This window comes from Rousettus aegyptiacus, unplaced genomic scaffold (assembly GCF_014176215.1).
Source record: "Rousettus aegyptiacus isolate mRouAeg1 unplaced genomic scaffold, mRouAeg1.p scaffold_m13_p_13, whole genome shotgun sequence".
Lineage (NCBI taxonomy): Eukaryota > Metazoa > Chordata > Mammalia > Chiroptera > Pteropodidae > Rousettus > Rousettus aegyptiacus.
In genome coordinates, this window is record NW_023416288.1 from 55,213,931 (window position 1) to 55,232,924 (window position 18,994).

General features: G+C 37.7%; 1 protein-coding gene and 1 pseudogene across 2 annotated transcripts in view; both read left to right on the forward strand.

Annotated features, from left to right (window-relative positions):
• KDM7A (lysine demethylase 7A) overlaps positions 1-18,994 on the forward strand; it is a 63,416-nt gene that overhangs the window by 32,190 nt on the left and 12,232 nt on the right. For both annotated transcript variants that reach the window (XM_016161896.2, XM_016161897.2), the window contains exons 5-14: positions 450-591; positions 885-1,071; positions 2,234-2,396; positions 4,322-4,409; positions 5,690-5,796; positions 8,739-8,830; positions 9,826-9,915; positions 15,831-16,040; positions 17,540-17,664; positions 17,882-18,036. In XM_016161896.2, the coding sequence (XP_016017382.2) occupies positions 450-591; positions 885-1,071; positions 2,234-2,396; positions 4,322-4,409; positions 5,690-5,796; positions 8,739-8,830; positions 9,826-9,915; positions 15,831-16,040; positions 17,540-17,664; positions 17,882-18,036 (1,359 nt within the window). The remainder of the gene's footprint in view (positions 1-449; positions 592-884; positions 1,072-2,233; positions 2,397-4,321; positions 4,410-5,689; positions 5,797-8,738; positions 8,831-9,825; positions 9,916-15,830; positions 16,041-17,539; positions 17,665-17,881; positions 18,037-18,994) is intronic.
• Positions 13,113-13,231, forward strand: LOC118611027 (annotated as a pseudogene).

Consider the following 18,994-nt stretch of genomic DNA (forward strand, 5'->3'; position numbering starts at 1 on the left):
TTTTCAAAATGATTGACTTAGAATCTTAGGTGTTGCAGAAGTGAAAGGGAAGTCAGTCCCCTAGTTTTATGCATGAGGAGATTGAAATCCAGAGCATGTGACAGTTTCCCCATACCAGCTAATGCATTTTTGTCATGAGCTGCACAAAAGAAGTCATTGGTATGTAAAAGCTTTGTAAACGTTAAGTTTTTATGCTCGGTGTTAATTATGCAGCTCTGTCTTAATTGCTGTCTTTTTTTTTTTTCCATCAAAAACCATCCCTTTTATCAAAAGTTCCAATTGGACTTAAAAATTAAGGATATAGGAAGAATCTTTGTCTAGGCTATGTAGTTTTTGTAGTTGGCTTGATTATCATACCAAGTAAATATGGTCTTTAAAATATTCTCGTTTAGGGCATCTGTTCATGTAACTCTTAAGCCCAATAATAAGACTATAATTTTTCTCTGCAGGTGGTGACAAAGTGATAGATGTCATTGATGTGGCAAGGCAGGCAGACAGCAAAATGACACTTCACAATTATGTTAAATACTTCATGAATCCTAACAGACCAAAAGTGTTAAATGTGATCAGCCTTGAATTTTCAGATACAAAGTGAGTAGTTCTGGACATTTTGGTGTAGCTAAATGTAGTTAACTGATAAATTTATTTTAGTAGGAAACATAATTGTGACTTCTAAAGTGGTCCAGTGATAGCAATGTTGTAAATTTTGCTTTGGCACGCTCAGAGAATATTTAGAAATGCAATGAGTTTTAAACTTTAAGTTTTGTTGTTTACCTTGAGCTTCAGTTAATTTCTTGGTTTGGGTCGAGTTGGGAGATGCAATTTTAAGAAGTTTTAATTTGCATGATGTGTGCGTGTGTGTATACGTGTGTTTGTTTTTTAAGGATGTCTGAGTTGGTGGAGGTCCCTGACATAGCCAGAAAACTTTCCTGGGTGGAAAATTATTGGCCAGATGATTCAGTCTTTCCCAAGCCATTTGTTCAGAAATACTGCTTAATGGGAGTTCAAGACAGCTACACAGATTTCCACATCGACTTTGGTGGAACTTCAGTTTGGTACCATGTCCTCTGGGTAAGATTGGGGTATTTTTTTTGTTCTCTATTGACAAAACTGTCCTTTTTTTCCGGGAGTATATTCAATTGCTATAAATAACATTTATGACAAGGGAAGTTTTTTTTACTTTTTAAATAGAATCTATCATTTTACCTTGAAGCATAATTTTTTTTATCCCAAGTAATAGAGGAGACATAAGTTTTTAATTTATATTTAAATTCTCTTTTTTCACCCCCATCTTATCAGTTGGTCTCTTTTAGTCTTTTGTCTGGTTTTATTTCCTCTTCCCCCTAGTTCATTATCACTTAATCCCTGAATCAGGTACTTGATAAGGAGCAAATTTACAGTAATAATTGCTTCTAACATTAAGATTAGGACAGCTATTTGGTAAGTCAGGAATGTCCATAAAAATACTAATTCCTGGGGCATATTCATTCACCTTGCTGTTTAATACAGTAGCCACTAGCCACATCTGACTAAATTTAGATAATGAAAATTAATTATAATTTAAAATTCAGTTCCTCATTTTTACTAGCCACATATCAAGTGCTCAGTAGCCACATATGACATGATTACTGTATTGGATAATACAGATATAAAACATTTCCATCATCATAGGACGTTCTGATCTAAAACCAAATCTTCCGTTGAGTGCCTATGCATCAGCAATGCTCTGTCTGGACCGTACATGATGCTGTGCCCTTGAGCTCCTGTTCCTTTTCTCCATGAGAAAGAAAAGGGGTAGTTCATTAAAGGAAGTTTATTTGCAGGTCTTTAAAAATAATCATTATATTATAGCTCTTAGGAGAAAGGGCACAAGGTTGCAAAGATGACTTTCTGTAACATGGGGCCTGTTAACCATGGATTTACTTCTATACCATGAAAATGAGATCAGTAGGATGTTCGTGATTTTTTTTTTACCCTCCTCTCTCATAACTGTTTCTCCAATGCTACTGTGTTGGCTCCTTGTCATGTTTGAAAGGGGGAGCTTTTAGCTTCTGTGGAGATGCTTAAGGAGCAAGAGCTATTGACCAGGTATGAGAAATGTCTTTTTGAGCCTAAAAAAAATCTGATAATTATCTTATTTACTTTAGATTATTGTATTGAGAAATTGCATCAATGTAGGCCATCCTAAGAATGGCTTTTCCTTTTCAAAACCAGTGTGATTACTTCCTTTTAGGGTGAGAAGATTTTTTATTTGATAAAACCAACAGATGAAAATTTGGCACTCTATGAATCTTGGAGTTCATCTGTGACCCAGAGTGAGGTTTTCTTTGGTGATAAGGTGGATAAATGCTACAAATGTGTGGTAAAGCAGGGACATACCTTATTTGTTCCTACAGGTAAGGTTTTAATCCCACCCCCACTCCCTATAGTTGATACTCAGTCACATGGAGTCAGTTTTTGATTAGATCCTCTGGCTTTCCCATGTTTGGAAAGTAGCTTTGCACAGCCTGATCTTGAACTTCTTTCTTCTTTGTCCCTTGGAGCAGCAATCCCCAACCTATTTGGCACCAGGGACCAGTGCACCTATGAGAATCTAATGCCTGATGATAAATAGAGCTGAGGCAGTGACACTAGTGTTGGGGAGCGGCTGCAGATACAGATGAAGCTTCACTGGCTTGCGTGCCGCTCACCTGCTGTGCGGCCTGGTCCCTAACAGGCCATGGACCGGTACCGGTCTGTGGCCTGGGGTTGGGGACTCCTGCCTTAGAGGGCTTCTCTTGCAGTTAGGATTTGCTTTGGTCTGGTATTTTATGCCATTTGCCTTTATTTTAATTTTTATTCAGTTGAAGTTCACATCCTGTAACAGTTACCCTTTTGAAGTGTATAATTCAGTGGGTTTTAATAGATTAACAAGGTTATGCAGCTATACCACTGTCTAATTCTAGAACATTTCATCACCTCAAGAAGAAGCCTTGTACCAATTAGCAATCACATCTCTACTCCGCTCCTTTGAGGCCCTGGCAATACTAATGTACTTTTGATCTCTGGATTTGCCTAGTCTAGACATTTTATATATGTGTATGTATATATGTGTATATATATGGAATATATGGCCTTTTCACTCTCCCTGCTTTCAGTTAGCATAACGTATACTAGGCTCATCCTTACTGTGGTATGTGTCAGCCCTTCATTACTTTCATGGCTGAGTAATATTCTATTGTACAGATATACCACATTTCATTTATCCATTCATCAGCTGATGGACATGTGGATTATTTCCACCTTTTGGCTATTATGAATTGTGCTGCTTTGAATATTTGTGAAATTTTGTGCCCGAGGTATTTCATGTCCCTTGATTATACCTAGTAGCAGAATTGCTGGGTCCTGTGATTCACTGACATTTAACTTTGTGAGGAACTGTCCGACTGTTTTCCAGATGGCTGCACCCTTTTACATTCCCACCAGCAGTGTACAGTGCGTTCCATTTCTCCACACCCTCACCAGCACTGTAATTTTTTTTTTTTTTTTTTTTTTTTTGCCACTTTAGTGGGTATGAAGTAGTGGTATCTCATTGTGATTTCGATTTGCATTTCCTTAATGAGCAATGATCCTAAGCATATTTCTCGTGTTCATTGGCCATTTGAATATCTCTTTGGAGAAATGTATATATTTATATTTAAAGTCTTTATGTTTAGACTATGGACATTTCTTTCAAAAATTAGGCATCTCTTAGAAATGATTCTCACTTCAAAAACATTTTTATGGGAAAACAAGCCATCATTTTGACTGCCAACATTTATATTTATATGACCAAAACCCTCCCTAATGAAATGTGGGCCATCTTCCTTTTCCTCTGGGAGGGAGGTCCCTCCGCTTAGTCCCTAAGGGTCTTCATTTCAGATACCTGGGAAGCGAAGTGCTCAGCCAGTCTCAAGATTCCCTTAACGGAAATGTGCTTGCCTCATTCTACCAGATTTGACTTGTCTCAGAGTAAAATCTTCAGTATAAAGTTGGATTGTGTTTTCAAATTAAAAAACTAAAACAGCAGCAGCCACAAAAACCTTCACCTCTCCCACACCATGACTTTGTCTAATTGGACCAATACATATGTTTCTTCAAATTCAGCACAGAGCCTGGCATATAATAGGCCTTCAGTAACTATTTGAATGAATCTATAGATTGTATAAGACATTAACTTCTCTAGTACTGGAGGGTGAAATAAATTGATGTTGATAGTTCGAGTTTTTTTTTTTTCAGATAGATATCACATTTGGTTTAAATATTGAGACATCACTGATTTATATGTTTTTAACCATTTCAGGGTGGATTCATGCAGTACTCACTTCTCAGGACTGTATGGCTTTTGGGGGGAACTTTCTGCACAACCTAAACATTGGCATGCAGCTCAGGTTTGTGTTATCAGTATTTAAAGGATCTTTTGCCCTTTCTTAAATAGGACTTTGTTTAAAAGTTTCAAAAACGTAAATTCAACGACGTATTTTAATTGAGATCTCATGGAGATAGGCCCTGAGAAATTACTAGGAATAGGAACTTGGACCAAAAAGCATCTTAAAATATTGTCATGAGGACACCTTGATGCATTTCGAATCTGAAAACAGTAATAATAATGATGATGATGATGATGTATTTAGTTTGAGATTAAATGTCTTCCCAGATTTCAAAATTGTATAAAAATGTATGGGCTTTCCTTTGGCCATTTTTACAGTTAGGGAAATGAACTAAATCCCGTCAGGCTCATGTGTGACATATGGTACTAGGGAAAAGCAGCCCTAAGTTAGGATTGCTGTCAAGACAACCTGCTTTAATTTTGCTATCAGTAAAATATTAACAGCAGTTCTGTATTTGACCTTTAGGTAACTGTGCTCCTGGTAGCCTAATGAGATTAGAATGTTTTAGCAATATTGATTATGGTAAAATGATTGTTGACTGATAAACTGCATCAGGACTGGGAGAACTAGAAGTACCTAGTATGAAGTCATATATTTGGGCTTTCCTGAATGTGGTGACTCTTGTACCTTGGCTTGCCCATGGGGAACCCTAGATGCTGTGTGTCTGTGGAGTTATTACAAGAAATACTGGCTCTTACTGGACATGAAGCTTAAGCCAGGGCAGCTCCCACACCTGCCAAGTGTGAATCTTGCTTCTTTATACCTGAGCTGCCCCTGGGGGGAAAGGTGGCCCCCGGCTGGCTATGTGGACTGCTGCAGATACTCCCACAGAAGACGAGCACTGTGGCAAGCTGCAGTTCCTGTCGTCCCCCTCGACGAGTGCCAAGTGTGGTCTCGAGCCTGAACGCTTAGCAGAACCTAAAGCAAACCCGAGCGGGTGTCACAGTGCTGCCCCACACGTGGCGTTAACATCTAAACACGTGGTTTCACTTACCACAGTGGAATGCTCGCAGAATTCCTCCAGTTAAGACGAGGATAGAAATCCCGAGGCATGATCCTCTCTAAGGCCAATGTAGTTCTTTAATATACTGTCAAATTTGTTAAGGTCAGACCTGGCTAAGATCACAATTCAGTCTTATCCAAATGTGGCGTTAGGTAATATACAGTACTTGATCGCTCGTATACGTTGTGGCTTATTTTATTTTCCTTAAGTTAGTGGCCTCCATTTAACTTTGAAATGCTAATTTAATATGAAATGTGTTTAAATTGTATTTATTTAGGTGTTATGAGATGGAAAAAAGGCTAAAAACACCAGATCTTTTCAAATTCCCTTTCTTCGAAGCCATATGTTGGTTTGTAGCCAAAAACTTGCTGGAGACCCTGAAAGGTAATTAATAATCTGTACATTTTGTTGTGTTGATTTGATGCATGATGTTTGTAAATTTACTAAAAGCCATTGATAGAAAGACCCTTTTTTAGTATGGTGTGGCTGTTGCCCCTATTTTATTTTTTAAATGCTTGATCTCCCCCTGCCAAGAACCTTCTTAGCAAATTAGAGTCTCTAGTCTATAACCTTGAAAAGCAGTTATGTGAAGACCTGCATCAGAACAGGTATTATTGAAACGTGTTCATTTCACCTAGGAGTCTTATAGCCCACAAACATTGTCAGGCATATAAAAGTCCCTCACTTACAAAAATGCAATTTAAGCCAAGAGACTGTTAAATTTGCTTTTAAAAATTAAGGGAGTAATTTTCATATCCCAAGAGAACCAGGTGGTGCCTGTGCCATCATTATTATGACCCACTATGCTGGCCAATATAAGGTACCTGTCAGCACAGACAAGCTGAACGTCAGGTTTTGAGCCTGCAGTTGAAGAAGAACATTTTGATTTATTTATTTTTTTTGGTGGGGGGAGGTGGTTAGGAATATTGCTTTATTTAAACTTGAAAGCTACCTTTTTAATGTAGAGTTTCAGATTTTAGTCTTTCACTTTTTGGTTTAATGATCTTTGAGCCATCAAGTTAGAGACTAAATATACCCTTGTAGTTCTATCCATTTTTTGCTTTTCATGCATTTCTGTCCATTAGAATACAATACAGTTCATCTCGTTTCTGTGTTGGCTAACTTTTCAAGTCAGTTTGCAGATAGTGCCACTATTATAATTAACTCCCGAAAGAACAGATATAAACAGATTAAACTGTAAAGTCTGTTCTAAATATCTGTTTCTTTTTCTATTTAAAAGTTACTCAAGAAGAAAAGGTAAAATAAAAAAGAAACAACCAAAACTAACTTCCTGGGATAGCATGCACAGAATTAAATGATAAAACTCATTCATGTATTTTCTTTTGCTCAAAAAAAGAAAAAGGCTCACTCTGTATGGAAGGAGAGACTAATAGAAGCCCGTGCCACACCTTTTAGCGCAGTGGAGAGGTAGAGGTCTTGATGGTGGTGCAGGTGTCTGTAATGGCGGAAGGGTCCGTGGAGGAGGAAGAACAGGTGCTGCCTGCACACGCCCGTCTCTGCTCCAGAAATGCATTCTTATCCCGAATCCCTGACTTGGTCAATGTTTTCAGGTATTTTTCTTGGCTGCAGGAATGTCACAGTGGATCACAGAGTTGCCATATATAGTTTCCAGTAAAATACTGGACTTTAAAGTTTGTAGTCTCCTATCCAGGTAGAAATCTAGAAAAATAGAAACATTTTTAAATACTTATAAAAAAAAAAAACACTTATAAATGTCCTTGTTTTCTGGACATAAAACCCAGTTACTAAACCCTTAGATCATAGATTGGCAATTCAATACTCAGTAAGTTCAGAGCTTTTTTTCCCATCTTTTCTCTCCTCAGTTTCACTCTCAATCTCTCGCTCTCGCTCTCTCTCTCTCTCTCTCTCTCTCTCTCTCTCTCTCTTTCTTTCTCTTTCTCTCTCTCTCTCTCTCTCTCTCTCTCACACACACACACACACACACACACACACACACACACTGGGGTGAAGCTTTTCCGCTAATGTCTAAGAGGGGCCCATCAATTAACCTTTTAGAACAGATTAAGAATTTATCTGAAAGAAAATTTTGCCGTCGTCGTCGTAGCCACGAGCAGCAAATCGCTTGGTCTTAGAATCGATCTCTAGCCTATGTGTTAGGCCATCGAGAGTTCAAAACTATTGAGGTCTAATCAAAACACATAGCCCTATACATTAAAGACAAAAAAAAAGGTTACTGTTAAAGGATATTGGTAGGTCAGGTTTTAAAATGTTTTGATTTCATCAGCCAGATCAGTGCAAGGTACCTGGCAGTACCAGCATGCCAGTCCAATCCCACTAAGGCAAGAGCCCAATTACTAAGATGCCGATTGCTGTCATCATAGGTCTTCATCCTGGAAGCAGGAATGGTGGTCTTGTAACCCCACGTTATGCTGTCCTTCCATCCCATAACTTTCCACTGTGGCCTGTTAGTTGCCAGCTCTCAGACTGTTGTTATAGGCTTATAAGATGGTTTAAGTAAGGGTGGGTGTATGAAACTTCTAACTGTATTTAGTGTCAGTAATAATGAAACGGCAAACCAATTTGGTGGGGGTTTACGTAAGTAAATTAGAGCAGAAATGAAATCTTTCACTTTGGCTTCAACTCACCTGAGTCATAGACCACATCTACTATATTAATGTGAGTTTTAGATAATTAATTTGGTTTCAAAACCCAGGGGAGACATTTGCATGTATGTGTGTATTATGTGAATGTGTATTAACCATTACAGTAGTGAAATATGTCGTGTCCATAGTCGATTGTGTCGATCACACACTGCATACACAGAGGCTCTCCTACAGTGTGGAGACTTATAAGACTGCCTCTCAGATCACCTCCACCCAAGGTGAGCAGGAGCAGCCATGCCAGCGCTAGAGGCATGCCCATTCTTCTCATCACACCCTCCTTCCCTTCTAGAGAGAACCGCTATCTTGACTTCAGTGATAATCCTTTTCTTCTGTTTTGTCACCTAAGTCACAAACTAAAATAGTTTAATTTTGTCCCTTCTTACACATCATATGAATAGCTCCATGCTGACATTTTTTGTGGCCTGTCTTTTATTCAACATTATGTGTGTGAGCTTTCTCTTAACTGGAGCATTTAGTATAACGACATTTAATCATTTAATGTAATTCTCTTTCTTTTTCTTTGTCGCCTTTTCAGTCGATCATTTCTTATTTCACTTTTTTCCTTTTTATTAATTTGGAAGTTGTGTAGTTTGATATTTGGTGATTACTGAAAATATAAAGTTAATCCCTTTATCTTCAGAATACTTAACTCTTTTTCCTACTCCTCTTCCCTTCCCACAGAACTGAGAGAAGATGGTTTCCAGCCTCAAACTTACCTAGTACAGGGCGTGAAAGCACTGCATACTGCTTTAAAATTATGGATGAGAAAAGAAGTAAGTTTTCTTTAGTGAAATGATTGCTATTCTTTTATATGGCAAGGTCAGGAAAACAGAGACCTTACGCTGATGGGCAACACTTGAGGGAATGGAAATTGTGCTTTAAATATAACCTGCATTTTATTATCCACTATATGCAAATGTACTGGTTTATCTTTATATTTATGAGGTTAAAGTGCCTCAGTATTTCTTTAAGCTGGAAAAGAAAATAATTCAGGTATATCTAGGGTATTAACTAAGAAATGAATGTGTAGGTTTAAAATAATTATAAATAACTGAGCTCTCATAGTGTGCTCACCATTGTGCTTAGTCTTTATACCCATAATCTCATTTAATTCTTAAAGCAACTGTATGCAGTCTGGTGCTATAGTTCTTGTTTCTCCATTTACATATGGAGAAACAAGTTTTAAGTCACTTGCCCAAGATAACTGGTGGAGCTAGGACTTAAATCTAGGTCTCTGTGATTGCAGAGCCTGTGCTCTTATCCAGCAGGGGCTTCCCATTTGTTCTAAAATATAGTCTAGTTGTTTGCATTTGAGTCCCACCTCTTCTAAGAGGTCATCCCAGATTCCTTTTGGGGATTAGTATGTCCTTTATGCTTCCTTAGCATATTACTTGTACCAGTGGACTAGGATTATTTCAGTGCCTTTGTTCCCTCTTTCAAATCCTTATGTATTATGCATTAAATGTTAGGCTTAATTAGTAACTAATTATAATCGTAGTTAGAAATAGAGTAGGCTTTGCGGTGAAGAGTGTGAGGCCACTACTCTATATAACACAAAATTCTCTTTAAATCAGTCTAAGAAGATTCTGTAAATTAATGAGAATCTTTTTAGAAGGTGTCACACTACAGGAACTCTGAGACCTGCCTTATTAATATTTAACTATGTTCATAAAATCTGGAGAACCCAAAAATTGGTTTAATAAATTGGTTTTTTCATATTAAAGTATAAATAACTTTGGTTGTCTTGTCTTTGTTAATCCAAATACAGCTTGTATCTGAACATGCCTTTGAAATTCCAGACAATGTTAGACCTGGACATCTCATTAAAGAACTTTCTAAAGTGATTCGAGCAATAGAGGTAAGCATAGAAACTGTCATCTAAATGCTTGGTCACTGTCTGCTTCGAAAAGCAAATCTACCGCTGCACTACAAACATGAAAGCTTATATGCACTTAGAAATAAATGGAACGAGCTAAGACTGAGAAACAGTCTCAGGTTTTTAGGCTTCTGAAGTCCTAGAGAGAAATTTAAAATATTGTATTATAATGAATAAGGAAGCAGTTACCAGGTTACTCCAAAAATGAAAAATACAGAATAAATAAAACATTCAGATCTAGTTCATTTGAGCTATCTGAAGAGGAATACATGTCTAGTAGTGAGAAAAAGAGAGGAAATGTAAGGCGAGTGAGTGGAGCTGGGTGCAGCTGGGCTGGAAGGGGGGCGATGTTAGGGGGGTGGGGCGAGGAGGGTCACTCGATTGGAAATATTAGAACAACTTGGTTAGATAAATGCCCTCTGATAAGAGTCCACAAAATCTGAGAATAGGCGTTTTAATTAACTAGGAGCTCTTTTAGGGATTAAAGAAAGGAGGTTTTAATTCAGGAAGGTGGTTCTATTAGTGTCTAGCCTGAACTGAAAAGAAATTAAGTGGAGAAATGGAGGCAAACTTGTAAGTTGACAGTTTAGATTAGGTCTGTGTTTTGAGAATGGAAAGAGGGATACATAATATCCTTGGACAGAATAGTTCATGTAATTCTTAATATGTCCAGATATAGTAGAAAAATATTTTGTTTTTTAAAGAGTGATAGTAATTGTATAGATTTTTAATCAAAAGTCACATATATAATCTTATATATGTAAATGTATAAGTATATAAATCTCAAATTTAACAACCCAACCTAAGAGTAAACTCAGAGAGGTGTGGGTCTATTTGCAAAAACTATAAATCTTTACTAAGGGAAGTAAAACAATAGTTGAGTAAGGGGAGTGTCATTTCTGAAATATGTCACCTCTAAATTAGTGTCACAAATTTTAAATGGTGCAATATCCCTGGAAGAATAATTGGACAAAAATAGCCGACATAGTATTATTATTTATATTTCATTGAAGGGTAGAGAGTACAGAAGGCAGCAAGATGGCCAGTAGAAAAATGTGCAAAGAAACACACAGGCATTTCACTAAAGAAGAAATAAAAATGACCAGTCCAGTAAAAATATGAGAAATAATCTCAATATGTGAAAAACTATTCAGGCACATTTTGCCAAATAATTTAGGATTTCATATGATCATTTATCAAATTGGCAAAAATCAAATTCTATATTCTAGCCCTGATGATAGGAGTAGAGATTAGTTTATACTTTCTGAATGTTACATCCGTTGACCTGGAAGTTTCATTTTAACCTAATAAAGTAAATAAGAGGATTCCAATTAAACTTGATAGATTGAACATATATACTTACCACTGTCACCTCTTGGGACCAGAATGATAGTAAAGAGTAAAAGAAGACATTCCCCGAAACAAAGAGAATAATAGAGATGAAGATTCCAACAAAATTTTAGACAAGAAATGTACTAGTGGTCACTGATTTAGCTGCCCTAAGAACTGAAACCTGTGTGGGCCGTGGGGGAAGGCAAGGAGCAGGTCTTATTTATACAGAACCTTCAGAAAGCTCAGGAGTTAGGAACACGGGACCCTCTGAATGTGAGAGTGGAGATGCGATTGAAAAGATCGATTGAAGGCCTATTTAAGACATGAGTTGATCTCCAGCTCCCTGCCTTAACACATGCAGAAAATTAGAGGTTTAATTATTTGAGAGGTTGAACTTGGGACTGTGGATTTTGGGGCACTGAGTCCAGCTGAGGGAGATGAGTCCCACATGGAAAACAAGAGGATTAAGTGACAGCCTACATAGTGAATGATTCTTTCCCGCTTGACTCCCCAAAAACCGTCTGGCCTGTGCCTCCCAAGAAGACCTACTGATACTGACAATTTAAAACCTTTCAGTACGTCCCTACTGGATCTGCTGGACCAAGACAGATCCCTACAGTGAAACCCACCAGTTGACAAAGCCCCACTCACACGGAGTTTCCAGTTAGCTTTTTTCTTTTTACATATAGTAAAGTGTACAGATCGTAAGGAAATTGGAATTTTGACAAATGTATACACCTGTCTAACCAATATCTCAATTGAGATGTAAATCATTTTTGTCACCCCAGAAAGTCCTTTCTTGTTCCCTTCTAGTCAGTCTTTGACTACTGTAGGTCACCACTGTTTTGACTCCCATCTGTTTTGCTACCATCATAGATTAATTTTGTCTGTTCAGATAAAGGCAGTCATTGAGTATATAATATTTTGTTGTCTGGCTTCTTTCACTCACATTATACTTTTGAGTTTCATTCTTGTTGTTGTGTGTGTCACTAGTTTTGTTTGTTTGTTTGTTTACTGAGTGGTACACCACTGAATGAATATACCACAATTTGTTTTCTGTTCTTCTGTTAATGGATATTGGGTTATTTGCAGATTTGGCCATTATGAATAAAATTGTTACAAACATTCTTATATATCTTTTGTGTTAAATATATGTTTTCATTTTTCTTGGATGAATACCTGGAAATAGAGTTGTTGAATCACAGGGCAAGTGAATTTTAATTTTGTGAGAATCTACCAGTTTTTTAAAATGGTTGTAGTTATTCCATATCCTCACCAGTATTTGGTGTTTTCAGTCTTGTTAATTCTTGCTATTCTGGAGAGTATGAAATATTATTTCATTGTGGTGTTAACTTGTATTTTCCTGAAAATTAATGAGCACCTTTTCTCATGCATGGTATTTATATTCTTTTCTGAGGTACCTGTTTGAAATTTTTGACCATTTAAAAAATTATGTTGTTTTATTATTGATTTGTAGGGAGTTCATGCTATTTTCTGGTCACAAGTTCTTTGTCATTAAACAAGCATTTATTCATATATATGTGTGTACATATAAATTATCTTGTCAGTTATCTTAAAGGTACCTTTTGATGAGTAGAAATTTTTAATTTTGAGGGTCAATTTATCAATTCTTTTTCTTTTATAGTTACTGTTATTTTGTGTCCTTGCCAAGAATTCTTTATGCACCCCAAGGTCTTGAAACTACTTTCTTTTTTTTCCCAAAAAGCTTTTACATTTAGGTAAATGGCTAATCTTGAATTTTTGTATATTGCATAAGATAAGTCAAGGCATTTCCCCCCTATGATTATCTAGTTTTCTTAGCACCAAATAGCTCTTTAATGCTTCCCTTCTATGGGCATGCCACCCTAAACAAGCCCGATCTCATCTGATCTCAGAAGCTAAGCAGGGTTGGTCCTGGTTAATACTTGGATGGGAGACCACCTAGGAAGACCAGGTGCTGTAGGCATAAAAAGTACAAAATAAGGGATTGTAAGATGACAAGATCCTTGCAATCTGTGAGGTCAACCTTGCCTAAAAAAATAATTAAAAAAAAAACAACAACAATAAATAAAATGCATAGAGAACCCAGAAGAATTTTGAAGACATTGACTAAAAATAAAGGAGAAAAAGTATTCAAAAGAAACAATAAGTCTTTCACCCAAAACCCAAATATAATTGATATCCTCAAGAGAAAAGAGTAAATATAGCCTCCATGAAAAAAAGGACAGGAGGCTGTAACAAAGGAGCATTCAGAGAAGAAAGGAGAGGGCTTCTTGGAAATTAGAAATATAGTAAGAACAAAATTTAGTAGACTGGGTAGAAAATAAATTTGGAGTGCTCTCCCATAAAGTTAAAAAAAAAAAATAGGACAGAAAAATTAGAAGGTCATTTTATACAGTCATTGTCAAAATAATAGGAGCTCCAGAAAGAGATAACCAAGAAAATAAGATTATTAGAGAAATAATCAAAATGTTTTAGAATTCAAGGATATATATATATCTTCCCGGGTTGAGAGCCCTACAAAATGTCCAGTACAGTGGGTGAGAAAGGCCTATCTATGCCAAGGCTCATCACGGTCAGACTTTAGAATACATCTAACAAAGTGTATCCTAAAGAGCACGAGGGAAGATAGTATGGTTCATATACAAAGAATGGGGAATCATAATATCAAATTTCTCAACAATAACACTGCAAACTAGAGGACAGTGGAGCAAAGTCTAACATTCTCGGGTTAGGGGACGCCAACATCCAAGTCTGTACTCAGCCAAGTCATAAATCACATGTAAAACAAAGATGTCAAAGAGGCAAGATCTCAAAACACGTACCTCCCATGTGCCCTTTCTCAGGAAACTCTAAAAAGATAGGCCGTTCCAAAAAGGGAGTAAATGAAAAAAGAAGGAGCCCTGGAATGCATCTTTTAACAAATACTGAGTACCTACTGCATGCTCTGTACCATCTAGGATGGGCATAGAGCAGCCAACAAAACGAAGTCCCCGTGCATGGAGCTTAATAGAAAGAGGCTATATATCAGCAACTTTAACATAATCAGGAACTGACAGTGCTATGAAGAAAAATAACGGGGGCCTGGTTAAGGGGTAGCAGCCAAAGATGGTGGAGGGGGTTGCAGTTTTATGCAGCGGAGTGGGAGCAGGTCAGGAAAGGTCTCTGATGACATGTATAGGCTCAGAGAGCAGTCAGGCCAGGGTGGGTCAGGAGAGCCGTCCTGCTGGTCATCTGACATTCAGACTTAACTGAGCATCTTGTACTTTATCTGCAAGCTGATCCAGGAAGGATGTTGCCAAAGAAAAATATAAATCTGATAGATTACCTAAATGCATTTAAAGTTGGTAAATAATTTTTACTGAGTCCAATTTAAATGCTGAGTATTGAAGGAAAAGGCTGTAGGTGTACATTTAGGAGAGGTATGTAAGGATTAAGATTTCATCTTGCATAGGAATTCAGTAGTATCTAAAGTTGAAAAACCAAGAAATAACATGTTGTTTAGAAATTCGGAAGCAAGTAACTGGGGGAAAAGCAAAAATAGCTACAAGAGCTGCAGGTGCTGGGTATATACCAAAAGAACTGAAAGCAGGGACTCCAATATATACATGCACAACCATGTTAATAGCAGCATTATTCACATTCAAAAGGTGGAAGCAGCCCAAGTGTCTCCCATCAAAGATTAGATAAACAAAACGTGTTGTTTACACACAATGGAATATTATTCAGCCTTAAAAAGAAGGAAATTCTGATACACGCTACAACATGAATGAACCTGAAGACAATATGTTAAATAAGATAGCCATAAAGGGACAAATATTGTATGGTTCCACTTGCACAAGGTTCATAGAATCAAATTCATAGAGACAATTGAAAAGTGGTCGCCAGGAGCTGGGGGTAAGGAAGAATAGGGAACTATTGTTTAATGGGTACAGAGTTTAAGTTTAGGAAAATTAAGTTATGGAGGTAGATGGTGATGGTTGGACATCAATGTGAAATGCGCTTAATGTCTCTAAATTGTATACGTAAAAGGTAAATTACACATACGTTACCGCACATGTGGTACAAAATGATGTATATGTTGTTACAGTTGTTTAAAAAGCTACAAGTGGTTCCCTCTGGAGAATGGGAATTAGAATGGGGAAGAGCAGACTGCTACTTTTCATAATATGCTTATAGTATTTTAATTTTCAAAACCACACAAATGGGTGACTTTGCTTTAAAAAGCAATTATTGATCTATGCAACTATGTAAGTAAAAGAATGTTCATCATAGGAAAGAACTGGAAGCAGTCTAATAACTACCAGTAAGCTTAAGTCAGTCAGTTATGCTATATCTATACAGCAGAGTACTATACAGCCTTTAAAATGATGCTAAAAATCAAGGAGATATATTCATAGTACGTTAAATAAAGGTCTCAGAAAGTCTGCTTGTCTTATGAGTTGGTCTTTTTTACTTATATAATGAAACTGAATGGTTTTTGTTTTCAGAAATATTTTTATGACTGATTACTTAGGTATGTATGTAGCCTTGTCATAAAAATACTCTGAATTTAATTCCTAAAGGAGGAAAACAGCAAACCAGTTAAATCTCAGGGAATTCCTACTGTGTGTCCAGTTTCACGATCCTCAAATGAAGCAACTTCCCCGTACCATTCCCGACGAAAGATGAGGAAACTTAGAGACCATAATGTTCGAACTCCTTCTAACCTAGACATCCTGGAGCTACACACGAGGGAGGTCCTTAGAAGACTGGAAATGTGCCCGTGGGAAGAGGCAAGTACTGTTTCATGATTACAAAAGAGACTTGATTGTGCTTAAAATTTCTCTAAATGGATAATAAAAAGAGGACAATCTAACCATTCTTGTTATCTGACCTTTGCTGAGCCTTGTACGGTGGGCAGTACCTACGAGGCGGTGCTTCAGCTTTCTGGGCATCAATGTAAAAATAGGATGACTAAATCTCATTCATTCACTGACGTGTTTTACTGAGTGTTTACCAAGTGCCAAGCTCTTCTAGGCTCTGGAGGAGATCTCAGAGTAAGCATTTTATGTTCACACCTTTTGGTAGCTTCCAGCCTAGGTCAAGTTGGAAAGATGAGAGACAGAAACATATGTTAAAGTAATATAACTTCAGATAATATGTGTTACAAAGGTAGCTAAAACAATAGAGCAATAGAATAAAGGAGTTTGGGGTGGCCAGCTACTTTAGCTGCTCAGGTGGTAACATCTGAACTGACAAATAATGGCAAGAAGTCAGATAGATACACAGATTTGAGGACAAGTATTGTTTGCAGAGGGATGGGCAAGTGCAAAAAGCCTGTCCCTCACCCAAGAGCATCGGCATGAGTGACTGTTAGACTGGGAGATTTAGAATTAACCCATTAAAGTTTGAGAAATGCTGGCCTAATGGACAAAGCAAGAGTGGAGAGGGAGGCAGTAATGAGATCAATGTAGGACCTTTGTAAAACATGGTAATGAATTTTCAATGAGATCCATATCATCCATAATTTTACATCTTAAGTAGAGGGTAGGAAATAATTGAAAATGAACAAGATAGTGGTATCTAAATTAGTTTTTTAAAAAGTTATGTAGAAATGATAACTTTCTTAAATATTTTAAATCATAGATAATTGTATTCGTGCTGTTTTAAGATTTCGTTGTTATTCTAAACCTCCTTAACCCAGAGCCATCTGGAAGATGATTTAGCAAATTATGAAGCGTTCTTTTATGAAAGAAAAAAATGACCATAAGAAGGAAGTGTTCATGTATTAAAAACCAGCTGCTGTGTGCTTTTATGTCCCATGGTGGCCTTTGTTCCTAGAGATAGCAGTGTGAGTTGCTGCTGGTGACTGGTGGGAAGACTGGGCATTAGGTCAAAGATAGAGGGACCGGGAAAGAGCCGGCAGCTGGCGCTGCAGCGGAAAGCAACACGGGAAGGAGCATTAAAATACATGAAGGCGGTGCTTCTCCAGCTTCCCAGCTTTTCAGCTTTGAATCGTCTTTGGATTCGCTCTATGCAAATTTTACATTCTACTTCATAGAATGTGTGCTGCTGCGGATGGCCCTGCAGAGAGAGGAACCACCTTCCTGCTTCGGTTTTAGGAACCGTTTCGTTTTAGTGCCTCACCACTGCATGTTGTCTGGCCGGCAGCTGCCCAGCCCAGTCTGGGATGCCGGGCCCCAGGCAGGAGACGGTGGGACACTGTATTCTTTTGGTCAAGCAGATATCCCTGAGGGTAGAAGTTAAATAAGTTCTGTTTTTATGCTTTAAGGACATCTTGAGCTCTAAACTGAATGGAAAATTTAACAAACATCTCCAGCCATCTTCCACGGTGCCTGAATGGAGAGCGAAAGATAACGATCTACGATTACTGCTGACAAATGGAAGAATAATTAAGTACGTAAACCAGATCAAAGTATCAAACAGATTCGTTTTCAGGGAATTCCCTCTGCTCACTTAATCCCCGCTCCATACTGCTGCACAGCTGACTGAAACGTGAGGAACACGTCTCGGTGTCTGTCCATTCTGTCTGCAAATTAAGGGGGCGGAGGGTACTGTTTGGCTGCACAGATGCACTGTGTTCTGACGATTATTCCACCCCTCCCATATACAGAGATGAAAGACAGCCCTTCGCGGATCAAAGTCTTTATACAGCAGATAGTGAAAATGAAGAGGATAAGAGAAGGACAAAAAAGGCACAAGTGAAGATAGAAGAGAGTTCAGGAATAGAGGGGGTGGAGAATGAAGAATCGCAAAAACCACTTAACAGTATGTTTGTTTTAATGGTCATTTTAAAGGTCTGCTCATTACTAATGTGATAATACTATGCGACGTAACTTGTTAATTTTAAAGTTCTTATATTTGTAGCAGGATTGAAAATGCTTGCATCTCTAATACTCTTGAGAAATCTGAAGTATTTCTGAGTAGTTTATCTATTACAGAAATGCTGAGCGTGAATGCCAGGAGGGGTATAGAGCCCAGGGAAGGTGTTGTTAATGATGAGGATGTGTGCGAGTCAGTGACACACTCATCTAGTGACAGTTTTTACAAGAGTCACGTGAAAGCTCATGTATTTTATGGACCGCTACTCCAAATGATAAAACAGTTGCAAGTTCAGTGCAATTTCATATATAATTTTAGCTAACACGTATGTGGTTTTCAGAATTAGAAGACATAATTGGCCGGCCGATCTGAAGCTATTAGTAATCCTTGTGTTGTTTTACGATTGCCTACTGACAAGAAGGTCTCGACTTGGTTATTAATTGGTTATCATCAGTGTGAAAAGTAGTAGTACCTCCCGGAGATCTTCTTTGAGTGAAGTATTAATTTCTCAGCACGTTTTAGGGCCTTCACATGCCCTTCCATATTGCTGCAGTTGGTAACTGCATTTGTTCACATGCCGGGGAAAGGTGGTTAATGGAATGCATCCAGCAGTTGCTGTAGAGGAGGAAGGCAGCGAGCGCTAAGGCCCAGTGTACAGGCCTGTTGCAGTCACTCTCGACTCGAATGCTTTTTAGGTTTAGGGAGTTGCCTTTTTGTTTTCTCTGGAGAGAAATAATGCAAAAGGGAGAGTAAAAAGCATCTTGTAGCTTACTATAGTGTTGGAGGAGTTTTTCTGGTAAGAAAGATATTAAAAATTTCCAGATAAGGAATATAAAATCATGTTCAGTAAATTCCAGAAATGGTTTTAGAATACACTGCAATCCTTATCTTGGTCGATTGGGGA